The 24,000-nt window shown below is 48.6% G+C and overlaps 1 protein-coding gene across 1 annotated transcript in view; it reads left to right on the top strand.

Annotated features, from left to right (window-relative positions):
- Window positions 1–24,000, top strand: part of LOC307080743 (transcription factor Sox-6-like) — a gene marked incomplete at its 3' end in the record, with an annotated part of 62,175 nt that overhangs the window by 19,540 nt on the left and 18,635 nt on the right. Inside the window, exons 2-3 of the mRNA XM_079743608.1 lie at window positions 1,765–1,830; window positions 19,104–19,323. Coding sequence (XP_079599734.1) covers window positions 19,105–19,323 — 219 coding nt within the window. The 5' untranslated portion in view covers window positions 1,765–1,830; window position 19,104. The remainder of the gene's footprint in view (window positions 1–1,764; window positions 1,831–19,103; window positions 19,324–24,000) is intronic.

The following is a 24,000-nucleotide window of genomic DNA, read 5'->3' as shown; positions in this document are numbered from 1 at the left end:
GACCTACTGCACCTGGTTTAGTCCTATAGAGTGACCTACTGCACCTGGTTTAGTCCTATAGAGTGACCTACTGCACCTGGTTTAGTCCTACAGAGTGACCTACTGCACCTGGTTTAGTCCTACAGAGTGACCTACTGCACCTGGTTTAGTCCTAGAGTGACCTACTGCACCTGGTTTAGTCCTAGAGTGACCTACTAAACCTGGTTTAGTCCTATAGAGTGACCTACTGCACCTGGTTTAGTCCTACAGAGTGACCTACTGCACCTGGTTTAGTCCTAGAGTGACCTACTGCACCTGGTTTAGTCCTACAGAGTGACCTACTGCACCTGGTTTAGTCCTATAGAGTGACCTGCTGCACCTGGTTTAGTCCTATAGAGTGACCTACTGCACCTGGTTTAGTCCTATAGAGTGACCTACTGCACCTGGTTTAGTCCTATAGAGTGACCTACTGCACCTGGTTTAGTCCTAAAGAGTGACCTACTGCACCTGGTTTAGTCCTTCAGAGTGACCTACTGCACCTGGTTTAGTCCATAGAGTGACCTACTGCACCTGGTTTAGTCCATAGAGTGACCTACTGCACCTGGTTTAGTCCTACAGAGTGACCTACTGCACCTGGTTTAGTCCTATAGAGTGACCTACTGCACCTGGTTTAGTCCTACAGAGTGACCTACTGCACCTGGTTTAGTCCTATAGAGTGACCTACTGCACCTGGTTTAGTCCTATAGAGTGACCTACTGCACCTGGTTTAGTCCTACAGAGTGACCTACTGCACCTGGTTTAGTCCTATAGAGTGACCTACTGCACCTGGTTTAGTCCTAGAGTGACCTACTGCACCTGGTTTAGTCCTACAGAGTGACCTACTGCACCTGGTTTAGTCCTATAGAGTGACCTACTGCACCTGGTTTAGTCCTAGAGTGACCTACTGCACCTGGTTTAGTCCTAGAGTGACCTACTGCACCTGGTTTAGTCCTATAGAGTGACCTACTGCACCTGGTTTAGTCCTACAGAGTGACCTACTGCACCTGGTTTAGTCCTACAGAGTGACCTACTGCACCTGGTTTATTTCATAGAGTGACCTACTGCACCTGGTTGAGTTCTAGTGGAGTAGAGTGACCTCGGAGAGCAGTGATCGTCGATCCTGTGAAGAGCTTTTTGCTCCTCCTGGAACAAAATAAAGAAGCACTAAATGAGTGGAGGCGAGACGGGGGAGGGAAGAGGGAGGGGAATTTCTTCTATGGTAATGAGTGAAGCATCCCTCTGGAGGACCACCGGTTGAACATGAAACCAGAGCCCAGATCCTGTGGCTGGCAGGCGGGGGTCTAGCCAGGACACTGCTCCCTTAAACCTCTCGACCTGGGGTTCAAGTGCTCTTAAACCTCAGCACTGATTGTGTTTGAGACTCAACCGTCCGCAAACCAAAGACTGAACAAAATGTCAAACCCCAAATTTTTCATTCCATTTTTTTTTTTTATGCATCTACATAATATATCTGTATTTTTAAAACAATTTCTAATGTAATAACACAATAATAAACCATTGAATAAAAGATTATGTATTAATGCTGTTATAGGAAAGGGCTGCAGAAAGAAAATATTACGAATAGAGTTGACTCCTCCGATAACGTTCCAAAACCAAAGTAATGTTGAGTATAATTCAGGAGCATGTTGTGACTTCATGTCTGACGTTTCAAAGCAACTTGCTTTTCTATAAAAAAGGCCTTTATGAACAATTATGCATTTTAATTAGTCTCTCCTGTGTTTTCAGGTGGCGTTCATGAATCCTTAATTCACCAGCCAGTAAGAAGAGGCTGCAAGAGTTCTTCTCCTTCCTGTGAGTCTTTGTTCCTAAATAATGAAAGATCATGGGATTTGAATGATGATTTTGTCCGTATCTTACTGTACTTCAACCCATGTCAAAAAAAGCATAAACAACAAGATGGCATAAAAGAAACGAAGGACACACGTGGATATACATTTAATGGGGAACAGATGAAGACACTGGGACCACCAAAGTCTCACTCACTCCTGGGATAATGTGGCACCTCCAAGTATTCCCAGAGAAGGGATGCTCTGTTATACCCTGGTGTAGGCAGGGAGGGGCGCACCCTAGTGTGTATCTAGTGTGTGTGTGTGTGTGTGTGTTGAATGGATATGTGTTGTAAGGCTCCAGGTTTACAAAGCAGCAGTTGACTGTGTCCATGTCCCTATCGTCCTCACGGTGCCAGTGCACACAGAACGCCTTTGATTTGGTGCTCGCAGCAAAGACCTCCACGCCAGGCCAGCATTCTGCCCCATGGCCCCTCAATAGAGGCTTTCATGGGCCCCAAAGAATGGGGGGCTTTTTAAAATTCTTGAGCGGGCAGCCCTCCAGGAACGTTTCACCAGCGAGACACTATTCCTTCTTTAGCGGACTCTCTCTCTGCGGGCGATGCTATCTTGAGTCAAGCGGCTGTAGGTAGGTGACACCAGGAGGCTTTCTGTGTTGGAGCGAAGCCACCAAGAAATGACAGAAGCTGGCGGAGGATGGTTGAACCATCTGGCTCTCCTGTTTAAGAATGTTAAGCCGCGCAGCTAAACAGGCTCATGCACATCAGCAAAAGAACAAATTCAGTTTCAGTTGATAAAAACACTGCTTCAATGCGAGTCCTTCGGTGGCTTCTGTTGCGACACTGAGGAAGAGGTCCAACCCCTCCGACCTGCACCGTGTTTGAAGCCATGAGTTGGGCAATGATAATGAGAAATGTACCACTTAGTTAAGTTTGTTACCAGTCTCCGTCCCCATCTCAACAAACCCGATGTTGTCCTTCAGCATGCATATGTCTTCTAACTCAATTGAATGGCGGTAAGATGAGCAAACGGAGCGCTCCTAATCAGATCATGCTCTTTACACAGTATCGATCCTGTCGGGACAGACACTATTCAGGCTTCTGCTGAGATGGATGAGCTCTGAAAAAGGGTGCAGGCTCCATATGACCATGCATTAAGACAGGCTCCATCTGACCATGTATTAAGACAGGCTCCATCTGACCATGTATTAAGACAGGCTCCATCTGACCATGTATTAAGACAGGCTCCATCTGACCATGTATTAAGACAGGCTCCATCTGACCATGTATTAAGACAGGCTCCATCTGACCATGTATTAAGACAGGCTCCATCTGACCATGTATTAATACAGGGTTTTGACTGCAGGTCATGTTTTCCATTGGTCTGAATATTTGACAATGTTCAGTATTTCAGTAATGGATGGTGATGAAAAGTTTGGTTCATGCTGTCAAGTCAATGAATGTGTTTTTGTCTTTACAGTTCTGTGAGTCTTCTGTTGCCATACTTTCATAGTTGTAAAATCTCTATTTTACAACTCTATATCTATTGTATTTACACAAATACATTTATAAAGACCTCCCAACTCATCAGTGATATATATGTATATATATATGCATATCTCTCTCTATATATATATGTATGATATGATAGATGTATATATATATTAGGGCTGTTACAATTTGCGCGATGATAATGAGTTTACGCAATCTTATTTGAACACTATTAAGAAAAAAAGGTTTTTGCCACAGAATGTAAACCTTCATTATTGTTTTAAGTTCCACTTACTTTACATTAAATTATACTTGCAGTAGGTGACAGCCTGTTTACAATTCCCATATCTGTGGTGCTACTTATTTGAATTTAACTACAGTAATAACATAGCATAGTACAGTAGTAACTGTTGGTTTACAATTGTACTAAATTACTGCCTGTTTACAATTCCTAAAAAGGTGGTGTTCCGTAAGTTTCATATTCAACCCACACTGAGTGAGTCAATGAAACTCCCTCAAGATCACTTGGTCTAGATTTGCTTAACAAGTACATTTGGTATAAATGATAATGTTTCATTCCATTGGATAATCAAATTCAACTTCATGAGATTATGAGATTAATCGTGATTACAATTCGTTTGACAGCCCTTATAAATATATATATATATATATATATCTAGAGATGTCCACCGTGCTGTTGTCCTGCGGCACAGGCCCAGTGTGTCTCGGAGAAAGGTCTGAAGGGATCCCCGCTGCGAAGCGACCATAATGACAGTCATTTACAGAGCGTTAGCGGAGTTAGCGCAGCGCAGCTGTTGCCAAGCCTCTCGGACTGATTTGCGGTAAGCTAACAAGCTAATGAGCTAATGAGCCCGCTGAGGTTATCCGTTTGGCCACCAACCCCCCAAACAAAGTCTGTTATGTGCCTCTGGTTTACCCTGTGATCCTGTGCGTGACCTGGAATGAAATGTACAATATTAGGCCAATCAGATGCACTAATGGGCAGTGTTTAACAGATTGTAACGTTGTTTCCTGGGTCAGGACTTTTTCACTACTCTGCCGCAATGATAATGGTGGGCAATCATGTTCAACGTTAGCCTGGCTCCGCCCGCCTAAGTACTTCCCCTCAATTTCAATTTCCCTTCAGTACTACGTCTGGGTTTGTGGTATATTCCTGGGTTTTCTCCGTCCAAATTTTGTGCGTCCAATCAGCGAACAGAGGGAGTGGCTGAGACCAATGACGTTAAAGTTAACTCTCGTTGACGGACATCTTCGCGCACGGTGATTGGTTTGTCTACAGCCCGCGCGCAACGTGATTCCCGGCCAAACGTTTGCGATTGGTTATGGCAGAGCCAGAGTGGCACTGCGCAGATCCAATAGTTTTAAACTTCAACAGACACCCGCCTTCAAGTGAGTTAACATTTGTCAATTGAGTAGGTCCGGACTCTGTACAAATGAAATGAAGTACGAGAGTCTGGTAGGACCAGGCTAGCTCCACGTAGCCTTCCACTGCAAGATTGAGCTAAAGGGATACACATCGACATTGAGTTCAGGTTGGCTGAAAGGCCCCGTGTGGTAGGGAACCTGACATGTTAAAGGATAACAGTTACATGGTTCAGAGTTGACCTTATTGCTGCCAGATACTTTCATTCTGTCTGAGCGTTCTTCTTCTGCTCCCAGATAGCACTGGTGTGTTGACGGAGAGACGCCACAGACTTCCACGTTTCACACCAATCACAAAATGATCATGAGAATCCAGGAGCTATCAAAGCAGACTTTTTTGTCTGATTTTTTTTGCCCTAAAAAGCTGATTCAAAAACACGCAATTATTTATACCGAACACATGGTTAGTTATTGTAAAAGTAGAGTACGCCATTTGTAAGCTGTGTGTGTGTGAGTGCGACGTGCTTCCTATGTGTTTGGTTTTGTGCAGTCTCATGCCTGCATCTGGCTCTGGGTGTTAGGAGAGAGAGAGAGAGAGAGAGAGAGCGAGAGAGATAGAGAGAGAGAGAGACAGAGAGAGAGACAGACAGAGAGAGAGAGAGAGACAGAGAGAGAGAGACAGACAGAGAGAGAGCGAGAGAGAGACAGAGAGAGAGACAGACAGAGAGAGAGACAGACAGACAGACAGACAGACAGAGAGCGAGAGAGACAGACAGACAGACAGACAGACAGAGAGAGCTTTAGCTGGGTCCTCTATGGGTTGGTGGTGGAGCCCATAGCTTCAGATCCCAGCAGAAAGGCGTCCTGCCAGACACGGGATATTAAAAGAGAAGCAGCAGCAGGCCCTCCCTCGCCCAGGCTCCACCACTTTCTCTTTTCTCTTACCTCTTGAAACAGGGCCTGCTGCAAATGTGATCCCCCCTTCTCGTCCTTGTCCTCCGTCGGCTGTGGGGAGCTGGGGAGAGGCTCAGGGGCTGAGTCACTGTTTCCCTCTCCCCTCCTCTCTCCTCCTCTCTCCTCCTCTCTCCCTCTCTCCTCCTCTCTCCCTCTCTCCCTCTCTCCCTCTCCCCTCCTCTCTCCTCCTCTCTCCCTCTCTCCCTCTCTCCTCCTCTCTCATCCTCTCCCCTCCTCTCTCCTCCTCTCTCCCCTCCTCTGTCCTCTGTCCTCCTCTCCCCTCCTCTCTCCTCCTCTCTCCCTCTCTCCCTCTCTCCTCCTCTCTCATCCTCTCCCCTCCTCTCTCCTCCTCTCCCCTCCTCTCTTCTCCTCTCTCCCCTCCTCTGTCCTCTGTCCTCCTCTCCCCTCCCCTCCCCTCCCCTCCTCTCCCCTCCTCTCCCTCTCTCCCTCTCTCCTCCTCTCTCCTCCTCTCCCCTCCTCTGTCCTCCTCTCTCATCTCCCCCCCCTCCCCTCCTCTCCCCCCTCTCCCCCTCCTCTCCTCCTCTCCCCTCCCCTCCTCTCCCCCCTCTCCTCCCCCTCCCCTCCTCTCCCCCCCTCTCCCCCTCTACCCTCCCCTCCCCCCTCTCCTCCTCTCCCCCCCTCTCCCCCCTCCCCTCCTCTCCCCTCCCCTCCTCTCCCCCCTCTCCCCCTCTCCCCCCTCCCCTCCTCTCGCCTCCTCTCCCCCCCTCCCCTCCCCCCTCCCCTCCCCTCCTCTCCCCTCCTCTCCCCCTCCTCTCCTCCTCTCCCCTCCCCTCCTCTCCCCCCCTCTCCTCCCCCTCCCCTCCTCTCCCCCCCTCCCCCTCTACCCTCCCCTCCCCCCTCTCCTCCTCTCCCCTCCTCTCCCCCCTCTCCTCCCCTCCCCTCCTCTCCCTTCCCCTCCCCTCCCCTCCTCTCCCCTTCTCTCCCCCTCTCCCCTCCCCTCCTCTCCCCCCCTCCTCCTCTCCTCCCCTCCCCCCCTCTCCCCCCTCCTCTCCCCTCCCCTCCTCTCCCCCCCCTCCTCCTCTCCTCCCCTCCCCTCCTCTCCCCCCCCTCTCCTCCTCTCTCCCCCCTCTCCCCTCCCCTCCCCTCCTCTCTCCTCTCCCCCCCCTCCCCTCCTCTCCCCCTCTCCCCTCCTCTCTCCCCCCCCTCCTCTCCCCTCCTCTCCCCTCCTCTCTCCTCCTCTCTCCCCCTCTACCCTCCCCTCCCCTCCTCTCCCCTCCTCTCCCCCCTCCTCTCCCCTCCCCCCCCTCCTCTCCCCTCCTCTCTCCTCCTCTCTCCCCCTCTACCCTCCCCTCCCCTCCTCTCCCCCCTCCCTCCTCCTCTCTCCTCCTCTCTCCTCCTCCCCCCAGCAGACCGCAGGTCGCCTTCCTGGAGATGAGCGTTTGTCTGTTGTGACCGCGCTGTGGCTTGGCCCGCTGCTCGCTGGTGAGCTCACGCTCCAGGAGATGAGAGGGCAGATTGAAACCCGAGCAGGGAGGGCTTGTGTCAGGAGAACGTCTGCACGCCTCTCTCTGGATCAACAGTCATTCATACACAGGAAATGTTTGCGTGTGTCTGATGCACGTGGTTGTTGCAGAAAAATAGCAGCACAGTATCAACATTATCACAGCCATAGTTGTTCAGCCCTCTCTTCTCCAGACTCTGGCCGAACACATACTGTGTTTACATCTTAGAGTTAAATCCTGAATGAAAAACAAACCGTTTAGGTAATTTGAATCGGCACAACCTCACTGAGAGTTATTCTGTGTTCTCCAACTCATAGCACGATGTCTCTCATCTGCTCCGATATGTTCCCTCCAAGCTATTCCTTGGCCTGTATAAGACCTCAGCATTGGGATTACTATTTAACTATCATCTGATGGTGTGCCTGCTAAACCCTTTGTGAGTGTGTAACGGCGCTATTAGGCGATTAGCATTAGCCTTCAAGTAGCAGCTCCTCATGGTCTAATAGAGGAAGCCTTCAGAGGCCAACCTCTCTCCACGTCAACGCCTGTGTTATGGCGCCTTTCCACAGGCGGGTGTGGGTCGCTTCGATATGCGAAGGTGCGGAATGGTTCGCGTTTCCACGCCAAAAGTGGGCGGGGTCTGGACTAAGCCATCATGAGGCGTACTCGTCTCGCAGTACTCCTCCGTTGGGGTACTGAGACGTCTGAAAGGGTGCCAACAAGTTCTAGCTTCACACGCCGTCTGTTGATAGGTCGACAGAATCATCACTTCTGTGTGACAGGGGGATAATAACAAACAAACACAATACCCGCAAGGTATTTCTGGACAACGGCGAAAGCTTCGTTTATTTTTTTGTGATCAACATTTTTATTGTTTTTCTTTTTCAAATGGAACGGGGGGGGTTACAGACATATCAAAAGTCATATGTTAAATTAAGGTAGAAAATAAAAAGAAAGAAGAAAAAATATCAGGTTGGTAAGACAATACATACAGCAACAGAAACATGTTCAGCAGGTCAATCACAACAAAGACTGTCTAGTTGTTGGTGTCCCTAGCCCAAGAGATTATTTTGGGAAAGCTTCGTTTATTGAAGAAAATGTTGTGCAAAAAAAGTTTGACGCTTGCTCTTTGTTCATCGTGTTGCGTTCTTCTTTTTCATTGGATTAATTAGCAGGCTATGATGCTTATGTAGCTGCCGTGGCTATCGCCATCCGGCTTAAGCCCCGCCCTACCATCAGGGTACTGTCGGCGGTTGATCTTGAGCCGTAACTGAGCTGGGCCAAACCTCAACTTCACTACTGGGCCAAGGCGTGCTGGGCCAAAGCGCACCCACCGGTGGAAACGCGCCACTAGCTGTCAGGAGCTGGGAGAGGTCAGAGGTCAAGTGTTAACCTCAGCTGTTGTGGCCGCCACCTGTTCCCCAGATTTAGCGATCCAGCACATACCACAGCAGAGCGGCCAGAGAAAGTGTTCTCCCTTTACCTTCTCTCCTTCCACCATCACCTACAGCTGACCCAGATTCCTTCTCAATCCCTCTGTTTTTCTTAACTAAAGGGATTAGGTTTGCGTGTGTGTGTGTGTGGCTGTCTGTGCTTAAGTACTAAAAACCTATGAAAGGTCAGATGCAGCAGGCCTTTTACAGACTGACCCTAAGCAAGTACCCCCAGCCAACCTCTCCTAACACCCACCAGCGCATAATTACATTGTTCTTAATACAGCGGAAGGGAAAAGCCCAGCAATACGTTTTAAAGCGGCTGTCAGCTAAAACAACTGACCCTAATTGCTAACCATTCGATTCTTACAGTGCGCCTGGACTTCCATCTTTACTGATGGGATCTTCTGAGTACATTCTAGCATGATTGAGGTCCTCCGCTTGATTAGATTTGCACTTGCTTTTTACAAAGCCTCCAATCTAATTCAGCCAGCACCATTGGAGCCTAAGGGTTAGCATCCATCTTGTTTAGTCTCATAGAGATGATGATGATGATGATGATGATGATGATGATGATCATCATCATCATCATCATCATGGAGGACACAGTGGAACCAAGCATTCACACTTTGGCTCTCCACTCATTAATAAGAGACTGTAAAGAACCGATGGGATGGCTGCTGGACCCTTGTGCCTCACATCGTTGTCCGATGTAAACCGTCCATACCTCTCTTGGGACATTACTACAGGATGCACACGAGAGGTGAAGGGGATGATTAATCGGTTGCGGCTGCAGGAGTTCCGTGAAATGACCTGATGCTATTATGGACTGTTTTAAAGACTCTGACAAAAATGGTCACGACCCCATAAGGGCCCTGAAAGGGACAGTTTAATCTGACCCACTGACAGCCTGCTGTGTGTGTGAGGGATTGGATCAGTTGGCCAGGTGTCTGGGAAGGTGGCCGGCTGTGACACCTGCCCTCCCATAATCAGTGTTCAGGTCTTAACCTTCCTGACCCTCAACACACACACAAGCAGCTGATCCTCAGTCAGCTAGATCTGGGAGGAGGGAGGGTGTTTCACGATGCCATTCATCATGGATACGGCTTGATACATTGATAAACACACTGTATATGTATATTTGATTATTCATTGCTTTTTTAGACAAGCGGCTTGCATACCAGCGAACCAAAACCATGCAGAGTAACTCCCAGTGCTGCCCAATGCCGACCCTGACCACCAGCTCCTCCTGCTTGCCTCCTCTGACCACGAAGCATTGTGTGCTTAGATGGTATTTCATATTGATTTTATTTTATTTGAGAGGGCTAATTTTCTCTTCTTTAATTTGTTTTCTATTTTTTTATGTTTTAAGAATACTTGGCTAAGCTAGACATTAGACGTGACATACATTAGTTTAGTCTCACCATGTTCAGGAAAGCAGATTTGTGTGTGAACCACAGCTTGATAGTAGAGGCCTACTGAAGGCTGCTGGGACTGATACTACCACAGACCACGTCTCCGCACCCTAGCGGTCCAACACTTTATTAAGAGGATAAGGAGGAGCGCCTCACCCTTAGCTGATGGATCACTTGGAGATAATGTAGAAAGACAAACTGTTGACTTAAGAGGATACACGTTTAGATTAAGGACCGGCACATTTGTTTGGGGCTTATCTAAATGTGTATCTTTTGAACGTGTGTTTTTCCGAAAGAAAAATAATTCAAACAACCCAACCTCCCCTATACACAATCCCGTCTGCGCCTCACTATCATCAGGGCCTCATAAGTACCCACGTATCTCAGGCTCCAGCCGAAAAGAGCCAAGAGAGGACGAGACAGACAGACAGAGAGAGAGAGACAGAGAGAGAGAGAGAGAGACAGAGAGAGAGAGAGAGATAGAGAGAGACAGAGAGACCGACAGAGAGAGAGAGAGAGAGAGAGAGAGACAGAGAGAGAGAGAGAGAGAGAGAGAGACCGACAGAAAGAGACAGAGAGAGAGAGAGATAGAGAGAGACAGAGAGAGACCGACAGAGAGAGAGAGAGAGAGAGACCGACCGACAGAGAGAGAGACAGAGAGAGACCGACAGAGAGATAGAGAGATAGAGAGAGACAGATAGAGAGAGAGACCGGGAGAGAGAGAGACAGAGAGAGAGAGAGCGATAGAGAGAGACAGAGAGAGACCAACCGAGAAAGAGATACAGACAGAGACAGACAGAGAGACAGACAGGTAGACAGACAGACAGACAGACAGACAGACAGACAGACAGACAGACAGACAGAGAGAGAGAGAGATAGAGAGAGAGGGATAAAGAGAGACAGAGAGAGACCGACAGAGAGAGACCAACAGAGCAAGAGAGACAGACAGAGACAGACAGACAGACAGACAGACAGACAGACAGACAGAGAGAGAGAGACAGGAAGGTCATTTTTCTATACTACACAGAGAAAGGAGAAGCCTCTGTCTGTTCAGTTAAGACTTGTCTGCAGAGATCTCTCACTCAGAGCGGATGTGATCAATTTAATGGGAATACATCAGAATATGTAAAGATAAAGGAATTTTTTATTGTCTTATCACTTGTGCAAAAGAAAGAATTTGGAAACAAATCGGGGTTAAATCTAAGTATACAAATGAACTTTGGTGGTTGGACCCGGTCCTGAAGGAGCGAGCTGCATCTGATGCACATTGTACCGTGGCCGTGATGTGTCTAAAGAACTGCATATCCAAAACAACCAAAACCAAAGCATATTCATTTTGTTTTGGCATTTCCATTTATGTTATGGGATTTGCAGTTGTGTTATACGTTTTACGTTTTGGAAACACAGTTGGTAGGCCACGTATTCGACTCCGTAATATTAGACTAGTGATTGAATGTGTCTGTTTACATGTTAATGGTTATAAAGCCTTAAACATTGATTTAAACCAGTACACGTCTACAATCAGGCTTATTTGGGACTCATTTCAGCCTTCCATTGCATGGATCTCATGAACGAATGCTTGGGTACATGTGTTTTCTGCCATTGTGGTATTTTATTTTGGAGTGCAGGCTCAGTATGAAATCGGTTGGCATGATTGTGTTCAGTATCACACTTGCCCGTGTGATATCTGATTCATCTTATCAAATCATTTAAACTTTAGAATCACTGTTTCAAATCAGTCAGCCTCTTTCCCATTGCATACACACACAAACACCATCCCTGGTGATGGACACACACGTTCTATAGTTCAATTGATATGTTCACACACACACACACACACACACACACACACACACACACACACACACACACACACACACACACTATACGTTTTGGTATGTAGTTTAACAAGGATATACTGCAGAAAGGATTAGTACGAACTGTGACAACTCAGTATGCCCGACATACACACACAGGCACACGCACACAAAAACAGACACAAACACACACACACACGCTCACCCACTCCATCAAATGTGATTGGAACTGCAGGGAGAAATTTCAAAAAGCCCTGAGGGGGTAAAGCTCCTGCTCCTTTAATTTAGCTGTAATAACACGCACGCACTCACGCACGTACGCACGCACGTACGCACGCACGCACGCACGTAAGCGCGCACACACACCACACACACACACACACACACACACACACACACACACACACACACACACACACACACACACACACACACACACACAGACACACACACACTCACACACACACACTCGCACACTGTCACTCTGTCTATTTCAAACTCCTTGACTTTCCTTTGTCCAACAGAAGTTCAGAGGTCAAGTTAGTTTTATACTCTTCAGTACATTTAAAAGACAGCAATTTAAATGTCGGTTAAAATAGCGAATGGCAACAATCTTTTTCATCTGGATAAGAATTTATTTAAAGCTGTGTTAAAGCCCTAGTTGGTCAGAAGCTATCGGGACTCTTTCAGTTTGTTGTTTCTAACCCCTGAAATGAGAGACCTTACAACATGCAATACAAATATGATTATTTAAATCTGTCTAAAGTATTATGCACGGCTATGATGGTGAAAGGCAATTCACACGCCACTTGTGTGAGCTGTCAGTTTGCTTTCTGCATTCAAGACTGCTCATAAATAACTAAACACATGTTTTAATTGAGGCTTAGAAAGTGCTGTCGCTGTGAATATTTCAGCTCTTTCCACACTCCCAAAGCATCCTCTAAATCCTCCAAGGTCTCGCGGCCCGGGAACAAAGCGCATTGTAGGAGGACAGCGATGCAATGGGGATTACAATCGGAAGTGACTTGCTCAAGTTAATCTGGGATTAGCTGCTTTTAGCACCTCCCAGTTGCTCCCGGAGCCACCTGTTTGGACACTTGATGCTGGCTCCCACCCCCCCATCGGGCCCCATCCCCACGGCACAGCAGTCATGTGGAATTCTTTTGTTGGATCTTGATGTTCTCTTGTCATTTTGAATTGAACCAAATGGAAATAATTCATCCCGCTGTAAAAACACGTTTTAATGTACACCCGATGTTTCTGCCAAGCGTTCCTCGACGTTGTTACCGATCGCCAATGCGGCCATATTGGAGCCGACCCATTGTCCACAGCTGTCAGCAAACCCAAGAACAGTTGAACTCGTACACCAGCGCTGGTTTCTCAGTCAGAGCGACACACACACACACACACACACACACACACACACACACACGTCGTTTTAGAACATAATTATGTGAAGGGTTGAACATTTGGAATTCATGTGTGTCTCGTGAAGCCTTAATGACTTATTGATGGTCATTTTGTTTGCTTCTAGCCGCAGGGCTAATGTAGTCACTCTAAAATATGTGTACGGGCAGCTGTTGTGCCATCCACGTCCTGGATGTAGACGATACCTTCGGATTATGTCAGCAACAACGGCTTTATGGAGTCTTTTAAATAAAGTAGCAATCTAATCAGAATCCAACATTCAGACTAGCAAAATGCTAAGGGTGTGCACCCATGTTGCAATGTAAGGCATTTTGAAGAAAAAAGTATCATCCAAATGTCGTATACTATATTACTTACAAACTCACACTTGGCACTTATAGTCACACTTATACTGTGGACATATCCTACATTCATTCACTCACTCAACTTAACTTGAGTGATTCATTCTTTTGAACCAAACTCCTCTGGTGTTTGATCTTGCCTTTGTGTAGCCAAATGATGTGAGCATATGTGTACTCGCAGGCTGATAAACCACTTACCTCCCAGTGATGTGGACAGTAAGAGAAGAGGCTGGGCTTTATTCCTCAGATAATAGGATTCTCTCCAATGTTAGGAGCTACTTTGAGCTTAGTGTGAGTTCATGTCGCAGCAAGGCTTTACAACGAGATGATTAGAGAATCTCAATGGCATTGTGTTTACTTTGGAGAGAGGGGTCGAGTTACAGGTAGAGGAGGTCCAAGAGCAGCTTGATGTGACAAGTCAGGTGGCGCTTCAGTTCACACCAAACAGATGAACGAAGCATTAGCTTCTATCCCCTGAGTATTCTTGACGGCTAGCTCAACAGGCTAGCTGTCTACAGGGGGGTCATCCCTATGTTCCCCAGGTCCTATGTTCCCCGGGTGCGAAGGTTAGGGTTAGGGTGAGGGTTAACCCTGAACCTAACCCTAACCATAACCATAACCAATGAGAGGAGAGCCATTCTAACCAATCACAGGCAAATCAGAGGCGAAAAACGCGGTACTTGCCCCTACCATCCTACGAAAAAATGATTTGCTCACAGGGTCCTATGTTCCCCGGTCACATACAAAGCGGGGAACATAGGACCCGGGAAACATAGGACCTGGGGAACATAGGACCCGGGGAACATAGGACCCGGGGATCATAGGACCCGGGGAACATAGGACCCGGGGAACATAGGCCCCGGGGAACATAGGACCCGGGGAACATAGGACCCGGGGAACATAGGTACGCTCCCTCTACAGGCTTAAGGCTAATTTCCTTTGCACTATTATAATAATTGTCGGCTTGTGAGAAAGGATGTCGATAGTTAGAGAAGCAACGCCTGGTAGCGTGTATACGTGTGTCTTTGGATTTGTTTATCCAGCTCACTGCTCTCTAACCAGTCGTCTGAGCAGCAGGACCAGTCCTCAGAGAGGGAAGGTGGCCGACAACAGCCCCTTTGAGCGCCGCTGTTGACTCAGGTCTTCAATGGCTTCTCTGCGGTCTGTCCTGTAACTGTGCCATGTTCTAGATACATTTATACGTGTGTACTGTATTTGTGTTAGCCATGGGTGTGTTCCAGGGCCAGGAACAACACTAAGGGCGGGTGTTGGTCAATAAGGCTCTCCTTGATTGGGAGGGGGCGGGGCGTTCTGCGGTCCCTATTGGGCTCAGCGGAGTTGCATACTGTCAGCGCCTGCCTAGAACTTTGGTTTGCCTTAGCTGCATAAATGAGACATTCATCTCCCTTCCATGGCTGGGTTGAAGGAGATTCCTGGAGACACCGGACCCTCTGTTAGCTGTGAGGTTGATTGGTGACAATGCCGTACACATTTTTGTTGGATTCCCAACTGTAGCCGTCCACTTGTATATAATTCCACCTTGCTCTAAGCTACTATCAAATAATATAATAATTGTAATATTATTGGGTGATCTAAGGTCGCAATAGAATCTCCGTTATTTGTATTGATATAGTTCAGTGCATTGAGTTTGTAAACCCCAATCTATTCATGAGGTATTTTGGCCAATTCCTCCTGTCATGTTTAGTTGAGATTTAACACAGCCTTTACTCTAAACCCTCGTCCTCCCTCCAATCCTGTTTCAGTCCATGTTGTTCCCTTGTTATTGAGTGAATGGGGGAACCTGAATCGGCCGTTATAGTCTAAAGACATTCCGGCGGCTGTCACATAGAGCACCTCATTGTGCCGCTCAGCTCCACATAATGCTGCGGTGTTTACATGTGGATCAGGCGGGTTGGGTGCAGATGATGATTTATGTGCCCCTTGTTTGTTTTACTCCAGAAGTGCTGTAGCCACCCTCTGCTCAACTCCAGCCGTTGTGTTCCGTCAGCCACCCCATGTCACCTCAGCTTCTGATTGGGTGTGATGGAGACGTCAGAGTAACCCAATAACCAGAGCTACTGTTGTTGCTACCTTGCTCTGGAGGCTAGCCTGTCGTGGTGCTCTGCTGTCCTCCACAGTACTGTAAAGGTTGAATCCTACTGCTGTGCTTTTATCTAAAGATACAGTGAAGTGGATGGGTCATTACACATGTCATGAGAGAGCAGGTTGGGCTTGAGGGTCCAGTCATGCTGTAAGGTGGACTGTGGACATCGTGGTTTGAACCCAGAACCTTTGGGATGGGAACGGGAAATGCCCGAACCACCCTGACCACAACTAGACCGTCCTGTCCCAGGTGATTGAAGTTAGAAAACATGCTCTTAATATATTAGAAATCCCTAAAATACGGGGTTAGGGTTAGCCCTTTAGCGCAGCAGACTATAGGTGAGTTCATAGTAGCTGCTGCCGAAGGGGGACGTCTATTTTAGGAAGAAAAGTCGAGCAGGGAGATTCTCCAGGAGAAAGCGGGCCACTGTGTGTGTGTGTGTGTGTGTGTGTCCACATTCCAAAAGTCGGACCAATGACAGTGCCCTCTGCTTGCCGTGTGCGGGGAGTGATCTGATCGTCCAGACAGAGGCCAGATTTAGTGTTCCAGAGAACCTCCCCTCACCCCCGACCACCACCTATTACCTTTATTTATCCAGGAACCTTCTGACCGAGCCTACTCCCCTCACCTCTGACACACACACACAACACCCACGCACGCACGTGCACACACACACACACACACACACACACACACACACACACACCTTTTATGGTGCTGACCAATTTGAAAATGACGTGTCTGCTCTAAGGAACAATGGTAGCTTTTAGGACCAAGAGTATGCCCACCAATTAGATTGGTCGATGATAAATGGATGAATCGAATAATTCCAAATGGTTTTGTTTTGTACTAGGATGCAGGAAAGTTTCCTCTTTCCTGCGGTCTCTGTATGTAATAATAGATCAAATATCTAATATTTTGGAAATAGACACCGTTCATTTTGAGCTCCAGAATAAGGCTCTTCCACTGCGTCTGCTGCTGTTTGGTGTTCTCACTTCTCAACCGCAGCTGGGAGGAGATTCAACCATCAATCGGTCAAGTCGGAGGCCTTTGTCTCCTCCCTCTCCTCAACCTGGCCTCTGAATGGCCCTTTGTGTTGTGTTTCTCTAGGAGGGCCCCTGGTCTCTGGTCTCGTCTGTCACAGGTCTCCCCCCTGCTCCACAATGCCTGATTGTTTCTACCAAGTAGCCAGCTCCCTGCCAAAAGTACCGGACCCCCTTTCCTCCTCTCCTTTTTTCCTGGGAGGGTGTTTTCCCTCTACCCCACAAAGTGATTCTAGGTTAGTGTTGGTGTCATTTAGGAGGCTGATGATCGGCCCCGCTGGTTGCTCTTTGCTAATATGAGTGTTTTGGTGAAGGACTGAAGCCTGAGGCTCGGAGACAAAGAGGCAGGGGGATCTGAATCAATATGCTCAGACATTAGCGTGAGTACACAACGTGCTTTATGGATTTACTGTGTTGATGTTCAGGCACAAGGTTATCCCCGGCTGGATTCACATTTTATTTCAAGAAATATTTTGATTAAATAATAGAATTTATACAAAAGTTTAAAATACATGGAACTATTGTCCAGTAGTAAAAGAGCAGACAATTCCAAGTGCAAAAAACTAGAGTAGGGATTAAGTTTTGAATGCCATGGTTACTGATTAATACATAAAAAATAACCACTTATGATAAATAATGACACAAATACTCCCACTCAGAGAAGTGACCTTCAGTGGTTCTGGTCACTAACCAACAGTGCTGAGACAAGTTTATACGTTGGGCTCAAAGGCCAGCCCCCGGCTAGGGAAGTTCCTTTGAGACACAAACAAATGACAATACCCTGTGTCCTGCAGATGTCCCTCGGTCTCGGGTCTGAGAACATACAGACACCTATAAAGGTGGACTGGATGGCTTACCTCTGCCGAACCGTACCCTCTCAAAGATGCATTTCTGCTGGTAATCAGAGAACTGTCCATCCACATGTCCCAGAATAACTCTGTGCCTCACACAGGGACAATAACACAGCTCTGCACTCATGTCTATTTAATGGTTGAGCTACAACCACCTTGTTCCACAAGTCCATGATATGGAAATGGACCCCATTCTATACAGCTCCATAAACACAAATCAATTACTGAAGAAGAGCTTTGACCACCAGAGTGACCATGTGGCTAAGCTGATCCACGTCTTTGATGGCACACCATTATCCACTGCAGTGATGTATCTCTCCAGTCCAACCCTGTAAACACAAGTAACGCTCCATTATAGAGGCATCTGAGCGTGGCCCCCATCCTACAGCTCTGTTGCTGATAATCAGCTGGACGGTTTTCCCATGACCGGCCCTGCTAGAACTAACTAATCACAGAAGGTACTTCCTTACAATACAAAATGGTACAGCTAGTAGGCTGCCGCTGTTGACGATTAATACATCTAAAGGTATCAGTATGGGTCTATGGGGCAGTGGGCGTTCCTGGGGAAGCACACACCGACACCAGCTCAATATCAACGATAAACACACCGCCAGCCATGTTGTCTGCCCCCCCCCTCCCTGCTACTCCAAACTGAACGGAGCTGAGGAGGCAGCAGGATATACCTGCAGTTCTAGGAACTAAAGGATGCTAACAAGAATAAAGTGTACGCCATAGAAGTAGTATGTTAATGTCAACATGGCAGCTGTTGCAGTTCTCCTCACCGTTCCTCCTTCTGTCTCTCTCTCTATCTGCTCCGTTTCATGACGACGTCTCTCGCCCAGCTCTCCGTCGGACGCTCCTTCCTCTTGTCTTTTGACGACCAGCTCTCACCCCCAACACACCGTATACACGTAGCATCCCCATTAAAACACACACACACACACACACACACACACACACACACACACACACACACACACACACACACACACACACACACACACACACTCCAATGCCGATAGGATAAGGTCCATCAGGCCCAGGTCCATATCTCACAGACGACATTTAGATGTAATTTAGAGCCACTGACAGGTGGGTGGCATCTGCTTCACCTCGTACACAACGTGTGTGTGGGTGTGTGTGTGTGTGTGTGTGTGTGTGTGTGTGTATATTTAGATTCAATCTCATAGTGGTTGGTCGTGGTTTTGTTGTTGTTGTTGATTGTTGTTTATTGAGTCAACTACTTCAGCTTTGCAAATAGGAACTGAGTTGGGGTGATATTTGTAAAGATGTAACTACATTGTGCTTTTATCTGATGTGAAATTTGCGCATCACTTTATATTTTGAACATGTTCTACTTTGATTGAAATACAGTTGAATATGTTACACATAAATGTTATGTATTGCAACATACAAGCCCTGACCCTGCAAGCCCTTAATTAATTATTAATTATTGTATAATTAATAAAACACCTTTCTCAGACAGTTGTATTTGTACTGAAGGGTTTGGGTTAGTATTGGATCAATATCCACTAAAGGACTTCTCCTCCCACAGGATGATGTCTTCCAAGCGGACCTCTCCTCCATATCCCCCGTCCACAGGGGACGAGCAAATGATAGGCGGGGACAGTAGGGCCTGGGCCAATGAGGACAGAGACATACAGCAAGGCACGCCCCCTCTTCATAACATGGAAGAGTGTTCAAACGAGCCGCAGCCAATGAGGGAGAAGCAGGGTGGCGAGGGGGAGTGGGAGAGCTCCCAGCCGGCCCCCATGGTGAGTGGTTCATTAACACGCCCGTATCTCACCTGGAGCCGACGAGGGGCCTGTAGCAGGGGACGGCCCCGGGACGCATGGGGACACAAGGGGACACAAGGGGAGGGATGGGGACACATGGGGACACAAGGGGACACAAGGGGAGGGATGGGGACACATGGGGACACAATGGGACACAAGGGGACGCATGGGGACACATGGGGACACATGGGGACACAGGGGGACACATGGGGACACATGGGGACACAAGGGGAGGGATGGGGACGCATGGGGACACAAGGGGAGGGATGGGGACACATGGGGACACAAGGGGAGGGATGGGGACACATGGGGACACAAGGGGACACAAGGGGAGGGATGGGGACACATGGGGACGCATGGGGACACAAGGGGACACAAGGGGAGGGATGGGGACGCATGGGGACACAAGGGGAGGGATGGGGACACATGGGGACACAAGGGGAGGGATGGGGACACATGGGGACACAAGGGGACACAAGGGGAGGGATGGGGACACATGGGGACGCATGGGGACACAAGGGGACACAAGGGGAGGGATGGGGACGCATGGGGACACAAGGGGACACAAGGGGACACAAGGGGACACATGGGGACACAAGGGGACACAAGGGGACACAAGGGGAGGGATGGGGACACATGGGGACACAAGGGGACACATGGGGACACAAGGGGACACAAGGGGACACAAGGGGACACAAGGGGAGGGATGGGGACACAAGGGGACACAAGGGGAAGGATGGGGACACATGGGGACACATGGGGACACAAGGGGACACAAGGGGACACAAGGGGACACAAGGGGAGACAAGGGGACACATGGGGACACAAGGGGACACATGGGGACACAAGGGGAGGGATGGGGACACATGGGGACACATGGGGAGGGATGGGGACACATGGGGACACATGGGGACACATGGGGACACAGGGGGACACATGGGGACACATGGGGACACATGGGGACACAAGGGGACACATGGGGACACATGGGGACACAAGGGGACACATGGGGACACAGGGGGACACTGTTGAAGTGAAACCTCTGCAGAGGCCTCACTGTACGTGGCGCTGCACTCGGACAGTGAGAACGGGCCATGTGGTCCGCCTGTCAACACAAACATATCGAACTGAAACATACAAGCGCACACACTACTGGTGCACACACACAGACACAACATTTTTTGCACACACAAACACATACGCACAAATGCACAAATGCACACGCAGGCAAGCACGCACACACACACACACACACACACACACACACACACGCACACACACACAGACAGACACACACACACATTGGCTGTGAATGTGCTGCAGGCAGTCCAATGAGGCTCCTGCTCCAGAGAACAATACCTTAAGGCTCCTCTCATCTACACACCTTGTGTTCTGTACCCTGTGTGTGTGTGTGTGTCTGTGTGTGTGTGTGTGTGTATGTGTGTGTGTGTGTGTGTGTGTGTGCGCGCTTGCACGTGTAACCTTTGCTTAACTATGTGTTTTTCCTACTGTAAGACCCAAAGCTCACTTCTTTATCTGAAAGGAAAGGAAAGTTTGTTTCAGCAAGTTTTTCTTGCACTTGTTAATGTTGTCAAAGAGAACAAGAGCTCTCTCTCCTCTCATGGCTGAGAATCAATCAACCAGGACGACGTCTTCCTCTCAAACCACGCCTTGTTCTGCTCATGTTGACTGCCCCTTATATACAACAATAACTGCAACATCACACACACAGACACACAGAGTAACTCTCTTTTCTAATCCTCATTACGGAGGCATCCTCTGCTTAAGGACAAAGACAGCCCAGCCCTCCCCCAGGCTGGGGGGACCACCTCAAGGGTGTCTTGAGATCTCCATGTCATACAAAGCCCCTTGTCTTTGAAACCTAAGCCCTCTAAAGTTCTGAAGATCCCCCACCTCTCTGTGAGGGGCGGAGAAAGCCTCCAGAAATAGAAGGCCCCTCGGTAGGAACAACACCTGCCTCCAAGTGTCTGTTGTTGGGACAATGTGCTGCACTCGTTGGGCTTATCCTCCGATATATATAGCCTGCTCCGTGGTAGACCTTCAGGGGCATGCTGCTCACGATTGGGTCTGCTCTTCACCAACAGCTGTCTGCACTTCCACTTTGTTCCCTTAGGTTGGAATTAAACTGGAAACCTTTAACTCTGAAGTTGACTTTCAGTGAAAGTTGTGTCTTCAACTGGGACCAGTGAGGCTGCTGTGAACGCTGGGAGGTGTATAAGTAAACACCTTAAACACCAGAGTAAAGGTTGACACTGATGCAGGCATTTTCAGGGTCATGTGAAATACTATGGCGATATCCAACACTTTTATCTAGTTACTTATCACATGTCTCCCTGGTCTAGTGTCCAAATCAAAACAATAAATAATCCAACCAGGCGTGCCGGTTGACGGAACCCTGGCCCCTGGGTGGTTGGCTGGTCAGTAGCCTAGTTGGAAGGTTACTTACTTTAGACGCTGAATGACTTAATGGGGATGAAGGATTAGGGAGATAGGGCGTAGTAAACCCTTCACACACGTATCTCTCCCTGAGGAGAACGCCTCGGTGTTCAGCTCTCAGAGGTTGGTCCTCTTCAATCAGAGGTTGGTCCTCTTCTCTCAGACGTTGGTCCTCTCAGACGTTGGTCCTCTCAGACGTTGGTCCTCTTCTCTGAGAAGTTGGTCCTCTGCTCTCAGACGTTGGTCCTCTCAGACGTTGGTCCTCTCCTCTCAGACGTTGGTCCTCTCAGACGTTGGTCCTCTGCTCTCAGACGTTGGTCCTCTCAGACGTTGGTCCTCTTCTCTCAGACGTTGGTCCTCTTCTCTCAGACGTTGGTCCTCTCAGACGTTGGTTCTCTCAGACGTTGGTCCTCTCAGACGTTGGTCCTCTTCTCTCAGACGTTGGTCCTCTTCTCTCATACGTTGGTCCTCTTCTCTCAGACGTTGGTCCTCTTCTCTCAGACGTTGGTCCTCTCAGACGTTGGTCCTCTCAGACGTTGGTCCTCTTCTCTCAGACGTTGGTCCTCTTTTCTCAGACGTTGGTCCTCTTCTCTCAGACGTTGGTCCTCTCAGACGTTGGTCCTCTTCTCTCAGACGTTGGTCCTCTCAGACGTTGGTCCTCTTCTCTCAGATGTTGGTCCTCTTCTCTCAGACGTTGGTCCTCTCAGACGTTGGTCCTCTTCTCTCAGACGTTGGTCCTCTCAGACGTTGGTCCTCTTCTCTCAGACGTTGGTCCTCTTCTCTCAGACGTTGTTCCTCTTCTCTCAGACGCTGGTCCTCTTCTCTCAGACATTGGTCCTCTCAGAGGTTGGTCCTCTCAGACGTTGGTCCTCTTCTCTCAGAAGTTGGTCCTCTCAGACGTTGGTCCTCTTCTCTCAGACGTTGGTCCTCTTCTCTCAGACGTTGGTCCTCTTCTCTCAGGTGTTGGTCCTCTTCTCTCAGACGTTGGTCCTCTCAGAGGTTGGTCCTCTTCTCTCAGACGTTGGTCCTCTTCTCTCAGAAGTTGGTCCTCTCAGACGTTGGTCCTCTTCTCTCAGACGTTGGTCCTCTTCTCTCAGACGTTGGTCCTCTTCTCTCAGACGTTGGTCCTCTTCTCTCAGACGTTGGTCCTCCTTTCTCAGACGTTGGTCCTCTTCTCTCAGACTTTGGTCCTCTCAGACGTTGGTCCTCTTCTCTCAGACGTTGGTCCTCTCAGACGTTGGTCCTCTCAGACGTTGGTCCTCTTCTCTCAGACGTTGGTCCTCTCAGACGTTGGTCCTCTTCTCTCAGACGTTGGTCCTCGTCTCTCAGACGTTGGTCGTCTTCTCTCAGACGTTGGTCCTCTCAGACGTAGTTCCTCTTCTCTCAGACTTTGGTCCTCTTCTCTCAGACGTTGGTCCTCTCAGACGTTGGTCCTCTTCTCTCAGACGTTGGTCCTCTTCTCTCAGACGTTGGTCCTCTCAGACGTTGGTCCTCTTCTCTCAGACGTTGGTCCTCTTCTCTCAGACGTTGGTCCTCTCAGACGTTGGTCCTCTTCTCTCAGACGTTGGTCCTATTCTCTCAGACGTTGGTCCTCTTCTCTCAGACGTTGGTCCTCTTCTCTCAGACGTTGGTCCTCTTCTCTCAGACGTTGGTCCTCTCCACTCAGAGGTTGGTCCTCTCAGACGTTGGTCCTCTCAGACGTTGGTCCTCTCCTCTCAGACGTTGGTCCTCTCAGACGTTGGTCCTCTGCTCTCAGACGTTGGTCCTCTCAGACGTTGGTCTTCTTCTCTCAGACGTTGGTCCTCTCAGACGTTGGTCCTCTCAGACATTGGTCCTCTCAGACGTTGGTCCTCTTCTCTCAGACGTTGGTCCTCTTCTCTCAGACGTTGGTCCTCTCAGACGTTGGTCCTCTTCTCTCAGACGTTTGTCCTCTTCTCTCAGACGTTGGTCCTCTCAGATGTTGGTCCTCTTCTCTTAGACGTTGGTCCTCTCAGACGTTGGTCCTCTCAGACATTGGTCCTCTTCTCTCAGACGTTGGTCCTCTTCTCTCAGACGTTGGTCCTCTCAGACGTTGGTCCTCTTCTCTCAGACGTTGGTCCTCTTCTCTCAGACGTTGGTCCTCTTCTCTCAGACGTTGGTCCTCTTCTCTCAGACGTTTGTCCTCTTCTCTCAGACATTGGTCCTCCCAGACGTTGGTCC

The sequence above is a fragment of the Pollachius pollachius genome (assembly GCF_949987615.1).
Source record: "Pollachius pollachius genome assembly, chromosome: 9".
Classification (NCBI taxonomy): Eukaryota; Metazoa; Chordata; class Actinopteri; order Gadiformes; family Gadidae; genus Pollachius; species Pollachius pollachius.
The sequence above is the reverse complement of the archived record's forward strand: the minus strand, read 5'-3'. Positions and strand labels throughout refer to the sequence as shown.